At 26.7% G+C, this 22,058-nt stretch overlaps 1 protein-coding gene across 1 annotated transcript; it reads right to left on the reverse strand.

Moving 5' to 3' along the window:
- Positions 1-3,009: 3,009 nt before the first annotated feature.
- Positions 3,010-15,843, reverse strand: LOC135930493 (ATP-dependent RNA helicase DDX1-like). The gene is made up of 16 exons (XM_065467291.1): positions 15,776-15,843; positions 15,661-15,712; positions 15,526-15,619; positions 15,396-15,483; positions 15,316-15,354; positions 12,504-12,680; positions 11,676-11,825; positions 11,005-11,202; positions 10,246-10,384; positions 8,397-8,781; positions 8,100-8,211; positions 7,720-7,866; positions 7,234-7,471; positions 6,317-6,455; positions 3,286-3,406; positions 3,010-3,177 (listed from the first exon to the last, which is right to left on the reverse strand). The coding sequence occupies exons 1-16, from the start codon at positions 15,789-15,791 to the stop codon at positions 3,062-3,064; spliced, it is 2,211 nt and encodes a 736-aa protein (XP_065323363.1). The 5' UTR covers positions 15,792-15,843; the 3' UTR covers positions 3,010-3,061.
- Positions 15,844-22,058: the final 6,215 nt, after the last annotated feature.

The raw sequence follows: 22,058 nt of genomic DNA on the forward strand, positions 1-22,058 counted from the left end.
ATGGGAAATAACGAGGAAAAGGGAGAAATTTGTAAAAAAATTTATTTTACAGGTCAATATTTGATTTTTTTTATGTTTTATCAAAATGTATAAACTTTTAATATGTCATATAAACAAGTATGATATAATTTCAATTATTTAATTAGTTATCCTCGTTTGAAACAATTAGATCTCTAAAATCAAGCAATTTGCCATTTGTCTCGCATCATCTAAATCTAGGTTTCCAGAAAATCAATTTATAACATTAATCCTTCATCAAAAACTTCATTGTCTTTAAAATTAAATCCGCAATATTTTGGGTTAAGTATACGAGCAGGGTAATGAATGTCCCGGCAATAAATAATTTTCCGATTTTTTTCATAAATTGTCTTATCTCTATAATTTCGTTCCTTAAGAGATTTCCCTGATATGAATAAATGCTTGAGGAACGTCAGATAAGTTTGATTTGTCTGCTTCGACTTCCTCTACTTGTGTAGAAATGACTATAAAATTGTATAGATGTGCATCATTTAAAAAACTCAATTATCAAAAAGATTAAGTCTTTTACCTATATAAAAAAAATATTAAGTATCGCTGCAAAATATTTATTTTTTAACAAACTATTAATTATCATAACTATACTGACCATAGTAATATCTAATCATAATTTTTCATGGGATTGGCCCGGCTGAAGACCTGGAAAATGGGGGTTTGCCGACGAGCTCTCAAAATTTTGTTTTACAACCCCCCTCCGCTGGATAAATCCTAACAACGTCACTGTAAGCCAATCCTAGTTGTACCCATGCTACTTGATAAATATTAATATTTAACAAGATAAATGAATTAAAATTTTTGATACATATTTAGTAAAATACATATATGGGCATACATCTGGATATAGATCAACAAATTTATTTATTTTCATTCTTAAAAATTTTATATTAAAAATATTAGTATCATGGAATTTTCAATCGAAAATACAAGAATAATCATTAATTGTTTATTTTTATAGTTATATTTCATCATAATTCAGAGGTGTTAAAGTATCTAGATCCTGTATCTAGATATAAATATGTGGTATCTGTATCTAGATAGATTTTTGATTAAAATATCTGTATCTAGATATTATTTTAGACGTATCTGTTATCTGTTTTTAGATACTTTTCAAGATACATTTTTATTTAACGCTTTTTATATTATAAACAAAAATACTTGAATGCAAAATTTATTTTATTTCATATGAGCATATAATTTAAATATATATATATTAAAAAATATTAAGGCTACTATAATAAAAAATTATATATATATATACCAGACAAATTTTGATATTACAATGCAACTCAAGAAATCTGCCTTTTTAATTTTCAATGGAATTAGTTAATTTTATTTTATTATACTAATTTAAAAAATTTATTTTAGATTAATATTAATTTTAATAGTGATAAAGAGGAAGTAATAATCAATGAAGCATCAACAAGTTCAGACATTGTTTTTATGGCCAATTTATAGAGAATATTCTAAAATAATATCTCAAAATAAAAAAAAACAAATCTCTGATAGTAAAATGTTTGCCATATCTACAAAAAATACGAAAATTTCAGTTAGGCAACATTGTAAAACATTTAAGGTTATAGAGACTAAATGTTTACAATTGTAATTTTCAATTTTAAAAGAAAAAATCAAACACTGTTAATGTAAAAAACAATTAATACAAAGATTAGTGATGAATTATCAAGGTCTTCAACTGATTGCAAACAAATAACCTGCGAAAAAAATTAATTTATATCCTATTTTTTTCAGTACCCCACAGCAGGAGATACGATTGTTAATAATGATTTAAATTTTGATACTCAACAAATTTTAAATAATTTTTTCGAAAATGAATGCCCAGATTTTAGTATTTTTAAAGAATATCCTGATATAAAATTGTTATTCATAAAATATAATACCACAATCCCTTAAAGTGCCCCGGTAGAAAGGCTTTTTAGTGTAGCTAAAAATGTCTTTACGGATTAACAAGGATGCCTTAATGACCAAAATTTTAAAAATATTTTATTACAATCTAATAATTATTTATAATCATTTATTCATTTCATATATTATATTAAAATCTAAAAATCATTATTTTAATTTTGATAAATGTGATATCTAGTCAATAAAGTTTTTAGCTCATTTCATACATTTTCACAATACTATTCTAATTTAGGTTCATGCAAAGCTTATATAAGAGTATTAAAAAATTGTATCTGTATCAAGATAACTGTTTAGATGATGTATCTGTATCTAGATAGCTTTTTAGACTATGTATCTTTATCTAGATCCATTTAAAAAGTATCTTTTAACAACTCTGTCTTAATTGCTTTTTAAAATTTATTAATAATTTTTGCAGTTTTTATCAAAGTAATAAATATTATATACCACAAATGTTTTGAATTCATTTTTATTTTTGAATGAATAAATCGTTAATGGTTATACAACGTGAGTTTGAAAAAGATAATTATATGTAGATGTTTTGCGTACACGGATGATGAAATACTGCTAAGTGTACTAGGGCAGAGATAGGTGTAGTGACAGAAAATTAAAAGGAGTTTCACATAGAATAAAACCGTCTTAAACCCGTTCCGATCCCTTTAAGATATTTTTCTAAATTTTGTTTAAGGGTATTCAGGAGTAGACTAAATGAGGACAAAGCCATTAGTGATTTAATTTATATATTTTCAATTAAAAATTCCGAGCCAGGCTCTGAAAAATAAAATTTCAGACTGGACGAGGCTGAAGCTTAAAAATTAATAAAAATGCCGAAATAAATTGAATTTACGGTGATCACCCTGAAAAACCCTAAACTATTTTTAAAAGGGAGTTGGGGGGTTCAAAGGGCTGTGTGATTCACAATCACAGCCCTGGAATAAATAATATTTTCAAAATTCCTATTATTCAAATACATAAATAAATTTTTTAAAAACTAATTAAATGAGATATACATAACGTATTACTTTTTATTTATTAAAAAAATTATAAATATAATAAATATGATATTTATATAATTTTGAATCAATATAATAAATTAAACGGCATTATTTTAAGCTTTGAATCCCTTGGTCAATCTCAAAAAATGATCTTGAGCAATTTTCTCTAATGCTGCCAAAGCCTGAATTTTTGGTGCCAATTCCAACATGTGTCCTTCATAACCACTTCCTAATTGATATTTAAAAGTAATAAAAATTTTATATTAGCTCGATTTGAATTTCCGATAAAAAAAAATTAAATATATAACAATTTTAAGATAATTTATATAGTTTATACCAATTTCCTTTCTTTTAGCGCCATATATAACTTTACCGTCAAACTCATTTAAGGGGACTTTAATGTCGGGGTCAATTTGTTGTATGGTAATTCCCAAATGTTCCTCAATATCGGCTAAATACTTTAAATTTTTTAAAATAATTTTGAATACTAAACATAGATGCGATTTGGCAGAAATATTAAATAGATAAGTATTGGCCCTGTTTAAATAAGACATTTTAGTGATTTTACAGCTAACTTATGTTGTCTATGATGCTATAGTAAATTAAATTCTTTATTTTCGTTTTATAATAAAGTTTGTATTGAAGAAAGATTATATTTTCTTTAATATATATTATAACGAAGTTCTACCCTAAAAAGAAAGTGGCTGTGGTTACAAATAAGTGGTCTATTTATAAGTTTTTGATATAAAATCATTTGAATAACAAAAATAATCGTAAATTGTTAAAAAATATAAACTAAAAAGTATAAATAAATGTAAAAGGTTAGAGAAATAAATTACAATGAAAGTAAAAGGTTTACAGGTAAATGTAATTTAATAAGTTAAATAAGTGTATATGTTATAACTTATATTATAAGGTTTAATATGTTGGCATAATCCCCAACAATTATTATTATAAAAAATTTCTTATGTAATGTAGAATTCTGCAAGGCGGTCTCATGTCCCGCAACATAAATAATATTGGCCCCACCAAAAATTATTATTATTCTATTCCACTAGATTAAATTAGTCACATCGTTTGGTGAATAAAATATATTAGACTGGCGAAGGAATCATGAAAAGAATTATCAAAACTTAAGCATATTGGCCAAAAAAATTATAAAATAATTTATTTTTTTGAGATATATTTCGCAATTTTGTTTATACTATAAATTCAAGATGGTCCTCAACCTGAACGTTTTTTTTAAAGAATAATTAAAACCTCCAGTATTTTTGGATCAGCAAAAAAATCATTTTAAAAATTAGCAAAAAAATCATTTTAAAAGTTAAATAAGTTTTTAGTGATAAAAATTAAGTTGATACTCAGCTGTCAATTTTTGACAACCACTTGGACGGTTAAGAGATCAGATTAAAAGGTTAGAGATATGGTTTGATTCAACTGCACAGACCTTTAGTCTCGGGATGTACTTTCTCTTAATTTTTATTATGCCTTTGATAATATAATCACCTACAACTATAAGTTGCAAGACACATTCCTCTTCTGGTAACCTTCACATTTTTCATTATACATCAATCATTTCTCCTCACCAAAAAATAATCCATCACACTCCCTACGCCACAAATTCACATGTCCCCAACTTCCTAGATCTTTTTAAAATAAAGTGTTAAACACAACCATTTCCAATGTATCACCAAATTCTAATATTCTCTCACCTTCAATATTTTTCATACCAAAACTAAATTCTCCATAGATTTTCTCTTGCTCCAACTTGACCATTATGTTGCCGTCTTGCATAATGGCGTTCTCTAGAAGTATTCTGATGTCAATTCTGTTAATTTATCCCAAAATACATCTTTGTTTTTTAACATTACCAACTGGGACGGGGGCACATTAATCACGTTGAATATTCTTTTACCTATGATCATTTTGCCAATATACGATTATTCACTCTTATCATATTCAGGACTCTGTCTATTTTTTCCGCAACAAAGATACAAACCCTAAAAACCATCATTAGACTGCCAAAAGATCTCGATTTTGCATTTGTTTACCAATCATTCTTGACATTTTTCTTTTCATCCAGTCTATTATATGCAATATACGTTTACCTTCCGTCTGCATAATACCTCAAAAACTTTGCCCACTCTTCCTCTAATACTCCCAGCATTCTACGTAGAACCCTTACACTCTCACTATCAGATAGGTTTAACCTAAGTGTCAGGCCGTTTATGACTGCCCCTTTCAATGATTGTAGGTAAACTGTATTCTCCATCTTTTTATATTGTAGGCAAATGAGTGCACCCTCTGGGCACTTCGTATTGCACCCCATCCATATTTTGTTGTATCGTACACAGAAGTTAATGTAACATATTTTTAAGTTCGTATGCCCTTCCTAATATCAATCTTTTTGGTATTTATTACACGCCAAAGACTATGATCGTATTATATGCTAGATAATAGGAAACTCTTTAAACCTTCACAAGATTTCTGAAGACGTTGCCACTAACCTTGAAGAATAATTAATAATTATATTTCATTTAATCTAATAGTATATGGTTTCTTCAATATATAGTGGATATATGACGCGAAGAATAATATAAATAAAGAAACGAAAAAACTTTGAAATAGAATTTTTATACACACATTCACATTCATTCTTATTGCGAATTCAATTTTTTTTTTAGTTTTTATTAGGAGGTTATAATTTACTTTATTTATTAACAGAAAAAAAAATCATTCAAATAATAAAATAGGAGTAAATTTGTCCCTTTTTCATATTTATTATATATCTAAAAAAAATATATTAATATAAAATGATACTTACGTATAAATAAAAATCTTTTAAAAATCAATAACTAAAAATGTTAATTTAAATATGTGAACATAAGAGGAAAATATCTACACTTAATTATGTATGGAACAGATATATCATGGTTACCTAAAACTATGATATTAAAATAAAATAATATAAAAATATTTGATATAGAATAGTTCGAGATATATTAATGTTTTAAAATAGATTAATGATTCAACATGAAATAATTTCAATCTTTTAATGAAAAAATAATATGAAAAAACATATAAAGCAAAATAATCCGCAAGGTAGGGTTTATTTTTTTAATATTATAATATAAAATAATATTCAAAACGAATAAATTTTGGGTCATTTTGACAAGTAGACATTTCATAGTGATTAAAATTTATATTCTCATATAAAAAATCTCAAAATTGAGATAATTATTATAAGGAATTATTTTATTAGTACTTTCATTTAAATAATATGCTTATTTAACTAATAATACAATATTATACCCATGATAATATCCTTCTTATTCAAAAATGCTTAATAAATATCAAATAATTTTAACCTGAGGCTCGTTATACCAAATAGTGCATCCTCCTTCAGTGATTAAATTTGTTTTAAAGCAATTTTTGCCACGGTTGGGACATTTATGGTACCAAACCTTTTCGGGAACGGCAGAGACTAATGATATCGCAAGACCCATTCTTTTGGAAAAATGTTGAGTTTTAAATTACTACTTATGTTTATGATATTTTTTTTGACAGAAATTTATGAAAGATTATATAAATCCTAAAATAAAACATACAAAATTAAAAGGAACTAGATTAGATTAGAAAATTATCAAATTTTACTACTTCTATATTCATAAGAGCTCTTTAGAAATCAAAAAAAAATAATTTTGTCTATATTTTATATCAAATATCAAAGAAAAACTGGGTAAACATAACAAATAAATGTGTTTGAAGAGAATTTAATATTTTGTTTAAAAATGGGGCGTTTCTGTCTAAATCATATTGTATGAACCTTTATTTCAATATTTTTGCCCAGTTACTTTTTTATCAAATGCATAAAACTCATTTAGTCCTCTCAGAATCAAAAAAATAATCCTGAAGCTATAAAAAAAGCTCATATAAATACCTAGTGACAAGGCCGAAAATGACGATGACGATGCATTAATATTTATATTTAAAGAGTGATTTCTGGAAAATTGACCCCCCCCCACCCCCCAAATAATTTTTTTTGAACATTATAATATGACTTGCATTTATATGTTTTGTCAGAAGTATGAACATGCATGTGACTAAAAATAGGTTAAAAAATATGAATATCTTGCAGAAAAAACTTTTACTTAATTATTTTTCAATGTATTACATATTTTATTTTTCGGATAAGAAGAATTAAATTAAAATAAATTAGGGGCTAATTTTACATATATCTTAGAGTAAATTTTGTAAGTTAAAGATATTATTTATGCCAAAATACTTATCAACCCTCCCAACCCTTCCTATCCTATGAAGGTAATTCGATTTCTCGTCTGGCAACGTAACGTTAATGGTGTAAGGCAGGCCGGTGATGTCTATGCCTCTGGCTGCAACATCAGTGCAAATCAGAAATTTTACTTGGCCTTGCTTAAAACTTTCTAAGTTAGCGCGACGTTCTTGCGGGTTACGGTCACTATGAAGACAGGCACATGAATAAGGGTTGTTTTTGGCGTGGGTTCCTTAAGATGACATTAAATGATTAATTTAAATATCTATTTCATGATTTAAAAAAAAGAAAAGTAAGAAGGTTAAATCTTTTTAGATTTAAAAAAATCCAATCAATTCGGAGATTAAAAATTTTATAATTAGAGAAAGTATCGTAATACGCTGTAAAGTATTGAGAATGCACAAGGAGAAATTAAAATATGTAAATATAAATTAAATAAGGAAAAGATCAAATAATATTTTAATTGGGTAGATAAAATACCTCCACCCATTTTCATTATATAGTTTTCGAGATTATCGCAATCTAATTTGGTCCTACAAAATATGATGCACTTATCCATCTTGTGTTCGTTTATAGCTCTAAGAGTGTATTCGGCCTTCAAAATTTTGACAGCTTCTGAAAAACTTTCTAAATGATTAAACAATAAAATCATTAAAACGAATAACTTAAATATATCTAAGATAAATCCCCTATATTAAATATTTTTATTGCATTATAAAAGAAACAAAAAAAATGGTTTCTGTTCTGGGTGCAGAATATATAATATTTTCTAATTTAAAAAAACAAAATAATATTTGTACTAACATTAATTTCTTAGCCTTATTTAGAAATAAGGCTAAAAAAAATTAAAACTATATTACCCTTATTGTTAAAGTTTGGTCCGATAGTATCTTTAGAGTGTACGCCGTCAGTTTTGATTGGATTTTTCAACCTCTCCCATAATTTATCGCGTCTTGGGTCAACCATGACAACCTGTATTTCGATTTAAAAATTAAAAATAAATCAATAAATTATTGGGGGAAAAAATAATAATTAACAGTGTCTATGATATTTAAATTTAAATGGTAATAAAATAATCAAAACTATATTTTTTTCGAAATAACTTAAATATAAAATAAGAATTTATAGAAATTAAATTGACATCAGGTATTAATTACCACGTGATGAACAGTCTCAGGTATGCTGTCCTGTCCTTTTAAATCTACCCAAATAGGGAAAGTCATAACACTTTCGGCCATCTTCTTTACATCAAAATCTCTTAAGGTGGCAGAGCATACAACTACCTGTAATCTAACTCCTTTTGCGTTGGTATTTCTCCCCAATATATCTCGTAATTTATTGATGAGTTGTAAATGACCGGCTTTTAAAAGAGCATCAGCTTCGTCCAGGACGAAAAAACGCGTACTTTCAAGATTTAGAGTAGAAGAGGTAAATACCAGGTCTTCGAGTCTACCAGGGGTGGAGACTACTATATGAATAGTGTTAGAAGTGAGAGCGGTGATTTGAGAACGGCTGTCTGAACCGCCAACAACTAATAAGGCGCTTTAAGATAATGAAATTTTGAAAAGTATATATTTTTTAAAAAAAATGTTATAATAGTAAATTTAATTTAACCCTTTCCAGCAAAAAAAAATATGTTGATAATTTTTGCTTTTGTTATAGTAAAAAGTTTTATTTTTATCTATAAATAAATAATATATTTTAAATTTTTCAAAAAATAAGTGGTATCACAAGGACAGCTATATCAGAAGGCATAGAAATTTTTAAATAAGATTGGATGAAGGGAAGCATTGCATTCATCGCACCTCCATCTTATAAAATCTGTTTTAATCATCAAGATTAATAATTTTATAGCTTTAAAAACATAAAATCTTATTTTATTAATTAACATTGGTAAATTTAAATATAACAAAAGCCATATTTGATTAACTCCGTTTCAAATATAAATTTTTAACTTGTGTAGTAAATTAGAAAGATTAAAAATATATTTGATTTTAATATTTTGGTAGTTTTAATAAAGATTATTTAAGTATTAAGTCTAAATTTGATATTTTTTTAAGAGGTTTCCAATTCATTGCCTAAAAAAGTTAATAAGAAGTGATAGCTAAGAGTTCATCCGAAGATAGATGAATATGCGAATGTTAAAAGCGAGAAAAGTAGTTTTAATAAACTTTTGAAAATGGTAAATAAAAAAAGGATGCTAAAACATGACAAATAAAGCACAAATGAGAATACAGTTTAGGCGAAAACAACAAAAACTTCTTGCATAAATGTCATATTTAAAGGATATAAAGAGTCAAATAGTGTTGATAGATGGCTCCATTTTTGTAGATTAAGAACCGGCTTAGCGGAATGTGTTTTTCGCTCTAAGACCTCAACTTCGAGGTGATGGCCCAAAGTATGGCTCTAACCTTAAGGAAAGTCAAAAAAATTAACTCTTACTAAAACAGATGATTTTTTAGACACGTGCAAGGTAGAGCCGATTTTTCTACACTACTTTTAAGTGTTAATAATATAAATATAAATAAAGTAATCATTTAAAAAAATTTCGGGACAGGCCCGGACCCAAAAAATAAAAATTCTAGGCGAGGCTGGGAATTTATAAAAATTGAGCAGGGTTTTACCCCTTTACAGATACCATATCATGTTAAGTTATAAAAAAATAATCCCCATACCCCCCCCCCCCCCGAATATAAATGTCATTATATATTACCCAATTTAAAATTTTTTAAATAATGACTGTATTGAAAATTTTCAAAAACAAAATTTATTAAAAAAGTGTGAACCAAATTTTTTTTAAAATTAACATGGCCAAAGACTTCAGCGAGCTATAAGCTTACCTGTGAAACGTAGGGGGGGGGGTACTATAAAAGTTCCATCCATATGAAATCCTGGTTATGCCTAAGCTGAATGTTTATAAAATATTTAACGGATAATGTTTTCTATTTTGTGCTAATTTAATATTATGTAAATCGAAGGATTTCGTTAAAAAAATATATAAATTACTTTATAGCGGGATCCTTCATATGTTTGCTAAAAGTAGTAATGACTTTGTATGTTTGTTCAGCTAATTCCCTCGATGGTTCGATAATCAAAGCTAGAGGCCCTGAAGGTTTTTTGCCACTCAGATTAACAGAGTTCAAAGCTATCATATAGAATTTATAGAAATTAAATTTAAATTGATTTACAATAGTGAAACTATAAAAATTAATTATGAAATAAAGGATTTTATTATTAATTGGAGTTTAATGTTTCATCGTATAAAATTACTTAAATTTAAATTATAAAAAATTTTTCTAAAAAATCAACTTATATTAAATTCAGGGTTCTGACCACTGGTCCGAGATACCATAATTTTTAAAAATGAGCTTTGCCAGGCATACAAAACCCTAAGCAAAGATCCGACATTTTTCAGAAAGTGCAAGTGTAATATGCATTATAATATTCAATTCAAATATAATTTATTTTATCATAACAATAAATAGCGAATTTGTACAAATAAACATGTTAAATCATAAAAATTAATAAGAAAATTACATTTTGAGATAAAATCATTAATAAAAATATTTTCCTTAGGTCTAGATCGATGATCAAATGGCATAATTTTTATATCAATTAGTATATTTTATTTAAATCATTCCTTTTTATTTACAGAAAAATTCGAACCCGGCTTGGTCCGAGAAAAATGTCAAGAACTTGGGTCTGGGTTTGATCCAGGACTCTGTAGAGCTCAAAAATTCACTGACAAAAAATTAGTAAAAATACCATTAATCGTTGATTCATCTACAATAACTTCTTTAGGTGCATTGCATAATGGAGTATACTCTTCCTTGGTAGGTAAATGACTTAAAGGTTGCTTGCCAAAATTTACTTTAACTCCTGAATTTTTGAGACAAATGGAAGGGTAGAGGGGCGTCTCCTTTAAATAATCGGGTATTTTATAAGCCATACCAAAATCTTTACCTTGGTGAATTATATATATATATATATATATATATATATATACTTTAAATATAGCTAACATCTATGCTTAACATTATTAGTTTGTTTCAAATAATCGACTTGCAGAGGTACTTATTGCACAGTCCGCCGCGGATTTTATTTGTTTTTCATTTTCAAGCTTTGTAAATAAATATATAAGGGATTTTCCAATATTTCCCATCTGATGTAAATGATAAAAAATTCGGCTTAGACTAAGTTTATTATTTTAATAGAACTACCCGGGCCAGGCTTTGATCTGGGCCTCAGCTTTAAATTAAGCCTTTTTCTATAAAAAAAGGGGGCTAAATATTTATTATTTTGCGAAAATCATAAAATATCCTTTTAAAAAAGGTAAATATGATTAGTAAATTCAAAAATATATAGTGGGCTCAGTAATATAGTGTTCTATATCCACTTTCAAAAATCTTTTCTAAAAGTTAAAATAAGTGTGTAACCATTTTTAGAAAACTTGATTGTATGATCATCTGTATTTAGATAGCATCCTATAGTGTCACCGAATGTAAAAGATTCCCCATATGTATCAAATTGTTTGTTAAATGACTTTTTGCCAGTACCACCAAAACCGAACCCTAATCGATCAGTTCCTGATTTCGTAATAGTTAAAAGGTTAAAATCAAAGTTTGAAAGGGTGGAAAATCTAAAAACCGGAACAAGAACAATCTTTTAAAATTTATAGGAAGAACTAGAACCCATTTTAAAAATGGATGATAGTTTAGATATTTTAAATTGTTTTCAAGAGTTTAAAACTGGAATCAAAATCAAAAACTCTCGAAATCATGGCAAATGTGAGAATCGGATACCAATTTTCAAAATTATAAGAATGTGAACCATTTTTTTTTAAAAATATTTAAAACTCGAAATAGATTTTTAGTCTAAGTTCTAAAATTCTGGTTTAAATATTAAAAAAGCTATAAAATTATGTGTGGATTATTTTTAAAAAATTAGTCCGACGAATCCAATCTGACTATACTTTTTTTTCATAGATTCGAGTGTGAAAATTTATTTTAGAAACAGGTTCTGATTTTTTTTTAGACTATTGAAAAAGTACGATATTTCAATGGCGAAAAAAATTCTAAACACTGAAGAAAAACAAAATAATTTAAACATTTATGGAAATCTGAATCTGGTCCAGTCCCAAAATTTTGAATTCAAGGTTCAAATGCCATCAAGTCCAAAAAAATGAGTGATCGAGTCCCTCGGGAGTTCGGATTATCTTCTAATGAGATTTTAAAAATTTCAAAAAATGTTTATCATATTTTTACCTAGATCAAAGCTTGCTTGTTTGGATGACCAGCCCACCCTCACTAAACCATTCTCTTCTGTTATGCTGACTTCATAGTAATATTTGCCTTTGATCCTAGTGGAAATGGCTTTATTTGCTCTACAACCAAGCCATTGTTGGGTATGATTTTCACAAATACTTCTTTCTGGATCAATAGCTGTTAAATTTTTGATGTAGATATATTAAAAGGAATTATATATAATTATATAGATGACCTTATAGTCAGAGGTGTAGTACAAAAATCGTTGGACCCCCACCAAAAAATAAAAATTATTATGGGGGCTCTCCCAGAGTTGCCAGATATTTTTCACTCCTATGCTCAAATTTTCCTTTCACTTTTACCCAACCTTCAGGGTATATTGATAGAGCATATTCTTGAATAATATTACTTATACATAGTCTTTTGCAAAATATTTGAAAATAATCTTTGAAATCCTGGATCAGTTAATTTATATAATAGTTTAAAATTTAAATAAGTTACTGTGAAAATTATTTATTTATTTCTTCTTTATCATATTTGTCAAAATTAAGCAAGGTTAATAAAAAAAGTACAAAAATTCATTATGCTAAATTTCTTCAAAATTAATTTATTAAAGTATCCTACACACATGATTGGTCTTATTATTATTAGAGAATAAACAAATTTATAAATAATATCTTAAAAATTTTCCACGCCATATTAAAAACTGGCATAGCTCAACTCAATCGCGGTCTTTTATGTGGGGAAATTGCTGGCAGTGGCTAGAGCCAGCAGAGCATATGCATACTTATACATATTAAATAAATTATGATATTTAGGACAAAATCTGATTCAATAATATTTTTATTAATTTCATATTTACATTACAGTTATTATAATCAGGAACCTGGAACATGTGTTACTATTTCATTCTGACCAAAAAATTATGTTATGTTTATAATTATTATGCTTTTAAAATAAAAAAAATTTTAAATAGTTTTTATATTGTTATTTTGCATGATATTTAACTTAATAAAAAAAATTATCATTTATATTTGCAGAGTATAGTATTAACATACTGAATTTTATTGTTGAAAAACATTACTCAACACTAACTTGTTTTATTTTATAAACAGTTAAAATTATTTAAAATTTTATTTCAAAAAAAGTTAATAATCTTATTTAAACATAATGATCTTTAAGATAAGTAATAATATTGTTATGTGAAGCAAACTGGAAAAAAAGGAAAAAAAAGAAGTTATGAATGAATCTTTATAAATATTATTATGATTAATCAAATTAAAATTTTCATTTTTAAGAATGTTCAAAACTGTTCCAGGAACATTCTTAAAATTGCCATTCCTGTTCTGATTGAGTTCCATATTTTTTTTCAGAGATTCCAACCCCAGGCACTTTCTTTCATGTCCCTGATTAAAATAATATTTTTACCTTATTTTCAAAAAAAAACATAATATTCTTATATTTTATTGATAATATTCAAAAAAAGTTTCCATTGGCACTATGGAGATAGTCTGAAACTCTAAATGATAATTATATTTTGTTTTACAACAGTTCAGTTCTCAATGAAGATAAATTTAATCATTTCCTTTCTTTAGGCCATATAGTAGTCATTAGCCTAAAAATTTAATAAATGATTCACCTGAATATGGAATTGAGAATATAAAATTGCATAAGTCTCTATAAGTGGAGTTATTGTTTACAAGGATATCCATCCATATTTACTGAAAATTCATCACAATAAGAATAAAAATGTTAATATTCTCATAGAAAATCTATACTTGCTATTTTGTAATTAATGTCAATTTTTTGAAATTCTTTAAATGTTGGACATTTTTATAACATCATATGGCTAAGATACAATGAATTTATGGACTTTTTGAGAAAAAATGTGGGTATGAGGAAACACAACTGAGTTCAATTTTAGGCTTGAAATCTTGTGGATTATAACCATATCATAATATTTGATAAACATGGTTTATCCCCATAAAATAAGGCTTAGTGTTGTTAAACAGACCAATTTGGGTCAAATTTTAAAAATGGTCAGATTAAGATTTTAGCCAAAATAATGTGTGACAGGTTGCTCATGAATGGCTTAATACTAATAAAGCCAATTACAACCTATTTATATGAAAAATGTTGGCTGGACCCACCCATAATGTGTGGATGTTTATTACACTCATAGTATGAAATATTTCCTATATTCCAGAGACCTGCAGGCAAAAAAAAATGATATTTAAGCCTGGGCTAAACTTAATATTTTTTTAAAAAATCCAGGCAAAGCCAATTTAAAAATATATTTAAATTGTATCAATTAATCGATTAAAAATCATATAATAGAGCATATATTCATTTAATCAGTGTTAAACAGCTTGATTTTGGTGCTTTTTAAAATGGCCCAATTAAGATTTTAAACCAAAATAGTATTATGGAGATATGCTCATAGATAGCAGAAAACCCTATGATATAGAGGTATACCACTCCTCGCTGTAGTAATTTGAGGAATATATTACATAACCCTCTTAAAGAGGTGCAAACCTTTTGCTATACATAATATTATTTAGGTTAAAATCTTAACTGGGCCATTTTAAAAAATTAACCTATATCAGGTCGTTAAATAACACTAAATGTAATGTCCATTTTTCAATTTTTATTTGAAACAATTTGCAAAATAGAGCAACAAAAATAAGCTAGATAAAATAATTTTCAAAAAAAATATTAAATCAGTCTTGAAAATAAAACTTTTTAATTCCAGGTTAAATATTAGCTTAACAGGTCTTTGATATATGCATAATATATTTTAGGTTTAACTTACATAATCCAGGTTTGCTATCATGTTGATTCAAAGCCCAATCTTTAGTTTAATAGTTAAAAAAAAATAAAGATTAGATATACCTGATAAAAATGATTGTTTTTTTCCTTTTCCCTCCTTAATATCTCTAAGAGTTTCATAAACCATTTGGATAATAGGCAAACAAAATGCCTATAGGAATAAGAATATTAATTGTTATAAAGTTTAAATTACTCCAGTTTTTCCACTACCAGTTTCTGCAGCCATAAGAACATCTCCTCCACCTAAAATCAAGGGAATTGCTTCTGCTTGAACGTCTGTTGGTAACCTATAATATATATATTAATATGATAGAGCCTTTGTAACTACATCCAATCCATTTCTTCGATAGATTGTCCAATCTCTGGCATTAACCCAAATTCTAATTATTTTTATAAAGCAAAAATAAGATGGTTAAATATTATAATATGTTTATAAAATATACCTTCAAAAGCTGTCATGATAAATCAGATGGTAAAAATATAATGTGCAAAATATAGAAAAGTGACAATGAAGAAATAAAAATATTTAAATGAAAAAATTGGAAAAATCATTATTTTATTATATCAAAATGAATAAAAATGGTCAAAATTTTTAACTTAATGATAATAATAATTTTGAAAAATGATAATTATAAGGACTGAGCATTACCAAGCAAGCTACAAGACAACTTACGATAAGGATATCGAACTTACGATTTAAACAAACCAGCGATTGGGACAAGCCAACGACTACAATGACTTATGAAACAACTAGATGACTAAAACGATAAACCACTTGGGCAACAAACTCTCTATGACAGCTTAGATGATTTCATGGGAAGGCTTTTTAGAAGAGGGAGAATGTTATATTATAGGAATTAACAAATGCCTATGAAGTTATTTTGTTTTGATGATTTTATTTTTATATTTTAGATACGAACTTATGAAAATAATAACGAATCTAATTTTTAAGAATTCTATTATTACTGACATACCATTAAATAATTTCAATATGTAGTAAAGGCAACTGAATTATGACAACGATGAAATCTAAACAGTTAGTATCAATACTGGATGTTATCTTTTAATATTAATAATAGATATAAATATATTTTAAGAATCATATTATTTATGTTTATGCTTTAGTTGTATAATTATATTTAATAACAACTACATAGAAAAATTATATAAAAATTACTTTAATGTCATTGTTTTTTTAGAAATTAGAGGTTGGACAAAATTACCTAGATTTCCTTAATTTCAGTCACAAGTTGCTTTCTTTTTAATGATGATATGATACTTTACTTATGATACCTGTTCTTTTTAATTTTATTTTTTAGTAGCTTTTTTTATATTAATTTAATTTTGATATCATTTTAATTTTTAATTAAAGATGATTTAACAAATAATAATTAATTTTAATATTTATAAACCTCTAATTTTATTTAATTAAAATTTATTATATAAGTTATCTGGAAGGTGGACCTTTTATATCTTTATATTTTACTTCTTTCATTGCTATATTCATTAACTCATTACGACACTTATGACTCAGATGTAGTTCCACCCTCATATAACTTCCTATTTGGTTTACAAAGTTGTTGGTATTTCTGAGAAAATTTAAAATAATTATATAGAAGTTTGGTCACATATGACCAACATACTAAAAAAATTTTTTTTTATCTTATTCTATAAATTTTTATTTTATTTTTGACAGACATTTTCCTTGTATTTATTAATTCTGTTTCATAAAATATATATTTTTTTTATAATTTTTATAGAATTTTATAATTTTTTTTTATAGAATTCTGTCTAGAAAACCTAATAAAATATATTATTTTATAGAATTTTATTTTTTTTTATAATATTTCTATCTAGAAAACCTGATAGAATATATTTTTTTTTATAAATTTTATAATTTATTTTATAGAACTTTACAATTTTTATATTAAATTCTGTCTGAAAAATTTGATAGAATATATTTTTTTCTAAATTTTATAATTTTTTTATAGAATTCTGTCTAGAAAACTTGTTAAATATTTATTAAAATTAAAAACATTGTTTTAATAATTACTTTAAAATTAATTCTAACTTTTATACCATATTTTAATTTTATTAAAATATATTGGTAATAATTTAATTAATTTCTTGTAACAATAACTTATAACTTGTTGTTTAATATTTTCTATAGCTTGATCTTTATGACCAGCCGATTTTCCTAAAGTAACTTTCTTATTTCCTATAATACAATAGTTATTTTTTTAGAAATTTCTTCTCTCTTGGTAACCTTACACATTTTAATTTAATATCCTACATTTTTAAGAACATGTAATCCTTTATTTTTGAATTTTGTATTATACTTAAAATAGTAATTTATCTATAACCAATTATCCATAACTATATTTAGCACTTATTTTCAAAATTTCTTTACTTTTACGTAATTTTTTTGATCTGAAATTATTTTAGTTAAACGTTCATCTCAGATTCAAGCGTACATACTAAAATGGAGCATATTATTTTTGGTAAGTTACAAATAGCGTCTTTCAATATAAATGAATGAAAAACAAATTAGTAGTATTGCTTAGAGATTTTGCATTCATGAAATTAGATATCGTAGGTATCCAAGAAACCCACTGCCCAGGAAATAATACCGCAGACTTTAAAGATTATAAGCTCTTTTGTTCTGGTACTACCTCCAATAACTGGTCTGGAATTGCATTCCTAATAAACAAAAGAATACAAAAATCAATCATCAAATTTGTACACATATCTGAAAGATGTGGTCTCCTCTATCTGAATACTAAATTTAAACCTACAATAATTATTAATTTATATGCTCCACCTAGAAAAAATGATAGACTAAGTTTTATTGACACAATGACCACCTTGATTGATTCTTTGCCATCAATTATTAGGTGATCTTAATCTGAAAATTGGTAAAATTATAGAGTATGCTAATATGAATATTATCGGAAATGTAATTTTACAACAATCCAATAGTGAAGATAGTAAAATATTACTAGATCTTTGTAAAAACAAAAACTTTAAAATTGAAAATACTTTTTTTCACCATCGTGAGATAAACACTTATACTTTTGTAAGAGCTAATTAGAAATCCCAAATAGATTTCTTCATATCAAATATTCATGGGTGGTTTGATGATGTTATAGTGTCTACTAATATTAAATTGACGGATCACAGAATAGTAGTAGCCAAAATAACTATAAAAAATATATGGGGATACCATAATGGGGTCAGTCCAAATACATCTATTCACAGGGAAAATCTCTTAAAACCCCTCCTCTCCAGAAAACAAATTAAAGCTCAATCGCAAGATGACTTGCTGCTATTCGATCAAATACTTGTCAGGAAAAGAGATAATTTTCTAAACATGACCTCGAATGGAAGTATTGATAAATTCTGGAACCTTTTCAAAAAAGATATTACATATTCTTATAATAGGCTACCTAATATAAATATTAATTCAAGGAGTGAATGTTTAACAAATGAAACAATAGCAAAAATCAATCAGCTTAGAGAAGGTAACAACCTGAATAAATTGTGAAAAGATGTAGAAAAATTGTTAAGGAGCGATAGAAGGAGATACATTGCAATAAAAGCCTTTGAAATTGATAATGATATGAAAGAAAATAGAATCTATGTTATAAAAAATTGAATTATTTTTGCAAACCGTACAGCTTTAAGAAACTTCCCTATTTAGTTTTAGCAAATGGAAAGCAAATTTCGGATCAAGACGAGCAAATAGCGTTATGGTTAGATTACTATATGAAGGTCTTCGACTCAAGAAAAGCCGTAAACGAACATAAGAGAACACTCAATCCCTCCTCCGTCCAGTTTCTCCACTGTTAAAATTGGGAAAGCAATCACTAAACTGCGTAATAATAAAGCCCCTGGGCTAGATAAAATAATGGCTGAACATCTTAAAATAGCACCAAACACTATATCCTCCTATCTACTACCTCTCTTTAACAAAATATGGGATAGTGGTGAAACTCCCAAAGAATGGAATATCTCTTTATTATGTAATTTCCCCAAGATAAAAGACCCAAAAAATTTCAAAGATTATCGCGCGATTGCCCTCACATCTACTATGTCTAAAATATTCATGGTTCTGATAAAAAACAAAATCATGTCATCTCTGCCAACCTTGCTTCCGAAATATATTAATGCCTACAGACCAAAGAAAAATATACTAAAACCAATTTTAGCACTAAAAATAATAATACAAAAATGTTGGAAATATAAAATTCCCGCCTACTTCACTTTTGTTGATTTCAGTAGAGTTTTCATAATGTAAATCATGATGCTTTATGGAAGATGCTGCTGGAATGCGGGATTGAATCAAATATAATTCACATATTAAAAACCACTACACGAATCTTACCGGTTGTATCAAGATCAACAATAAGACATCCCCCCTCTCCTTTTAAGATTAAGAAAGGTGTGAAACAGGGATGTGTACTTTCACCTCTTCTGTTAATATCATAATGTATAAAATTATAAATGAAGTCTCGGGAGCCGCAAGTTTAATGGATCTGAGCCCAAACGCAAAGTTACATCTAGAAAATAGAATAATATCATATGCGGATGACATCGCTCTTGTGTCTGTAAGCATCAAAGAAACGGAAAATCTGTTATACATACTAGAAAATTTAAGTCTAAAAATGTATTTGAAAATAAATTTTAACAAAAAAGTCATTCTTCCTTCCCCTAGTGCAACCCAAAATCCAAATATCATAATTGGTGGTAATATTATTAAGATAGTAGATAAAATTAAATACTTAGGCATATTGTTGGACAACAAGGGCTGCTGTAAAGATGAATTGAAAATTAGAATACAAAAAACGAGAGGGGCGTTTTATAAATATATGAAAATTTGGAAAACGAAAGAGATTTCTATATACACCAGACTAAGAATTTTCAATTCTACTATAATTCATATATTATTATTTGGCGGAGATTTATGGGAAATTAATAAAACAGAAAATAGAAGATTACAATCATTCATAAATAACTGCCTCCGAACTATAAATGGCATCTTTTACCCAAAAGTAATGTTTAATATTTATGGAGAATATCAAAACACACTCCAATTCATATTACATTATAGAAACGTCGCATTCAATTCCTAGCTCACATCATAAGAAACTCGGATCATAATCTAGTTCATGACGCCATTACATGGCTCTACACTTATAATAGGAAAGAATATACAAAATATAAATCTTTATGGTTTTATAAAACCATAAAAGATATTATGGAACTAAACTTAAACATGAAACAATTTATTAAGTTAAACAACTGCAAAAATTCCATAAAGAAGCTCTTCAGAATTAAAGACAAATATTTTAAATAAAAAATATCTGGGCTTGTTTTTAAAATGAATGAACTAGTATTTTCCAAACCTTTTCAGGACTTCAGGACAAACCAAAATGGAATTGTTATGCTCTTTAAATTTTTTTTTTGTATAGTATGAAATTACAGCTTTAATTATAAAAAATTAAATTTAAAATCAGCCACAACCCACCTTTAAAGTAATTATATACTGCAGTTCTTGGGCATAGGCTCTTTTTTGCCCCGCTCTTTTTCTTAAAGCCTATGGACGTCTGTAACATTTTTCGAAATGTTGGGCGTACAAGTACGTGCGGCTTGCCCACAAACGTGTAGAGGGCTCCTCATATTTTTTTAAAATTTCACCCAAATTAATTTATGTTCCAATTAGATGGAAATGGGGAATACCTAGCGTAGCTCTGTTGTATGCGCTATATATCACGGATCACGGAAAAATATTTAATAAATACTTTTGAATATAATACGAAATATTTCTAATAATAATATAATTTATAAAATATTTTTGAGTAATGTTAATAATTTAGAATAGACCTATGAACTATTCGTATTCTATTCTTTTAAACGAGGCAACATCTCATAATTCTTGCGAATACAAATGTACATATTTTCCAACAAATCGAATATGAGTCGTTAGAATAATCGGATTGAATAATGAAAAGACTCTTAACCGACGATCTTGGTAATCGTGTTCAATTTTAATTTTTGAAACAAATAACTGTGTTTAATAAATATAAATTATCCGTTAATACCATCAGCACATACTACATTAATATAATTTAAACTTTATATTAATAATTTTTATCTTTTTTTGTTTCAAAGATCATATCAGGCAATCATAAGAATAACTCGTTCGTTGTTTTTATATTACTTATTACTTAATATATTCTTCAGACGAATTTGCACAAAATTTTAAACATTTATGAATTTTTCCCCCTTGCAAATTTCCTTTTTGGATTTTTTAAATAACAATATAAATCACAATTTTTCCCCCTTGCAAATTTCCTTTTTGGATTTTTTAAATAACAATAGAAATCACGTGATTCAATAATTTTCTAATTGTTTTCCCATATATTTTTGAGCAAATTGAAAAATAATCCTTTTCTCAAGAGCGAAATTAAAGATTTGCTAGCAATAAATCACATTATTTGATCAATATTAAAATTATTAAATCCTGAACATGCTAGACGATGAAAAATAGTTAAAAAAAATAATAATATGAATGTTCTGGAAAAAGAAATGGATTTCTTTACAATTAAAAACTCTCAACTTATAGAAATACTTTTATATTTTCAATTCTACAATCGAATGCCTTACTAGAGAATATTTAGTCTTATTACGACTGCACGAAGAAAGGAACGCAGATTGCATTGCATT

The sequence above is a fragment of the Gordionus sp. m RMFG-2023 genome, chromosome 5 (genome assembly GCF_954871325.1).
Source record: "Gordionus sp. m RMFG-2023 chromosome 5, tfGorSpeb1-WG-v2, whole genome shotgun sequence".
NCBI classification, from domain to species: Eukaryota; Metazoa; Nematomorpha; class Gordioida; order Chordodea; family Parachordodidae; genus Gordionus; species Gordionus sp. m RMFG-2023.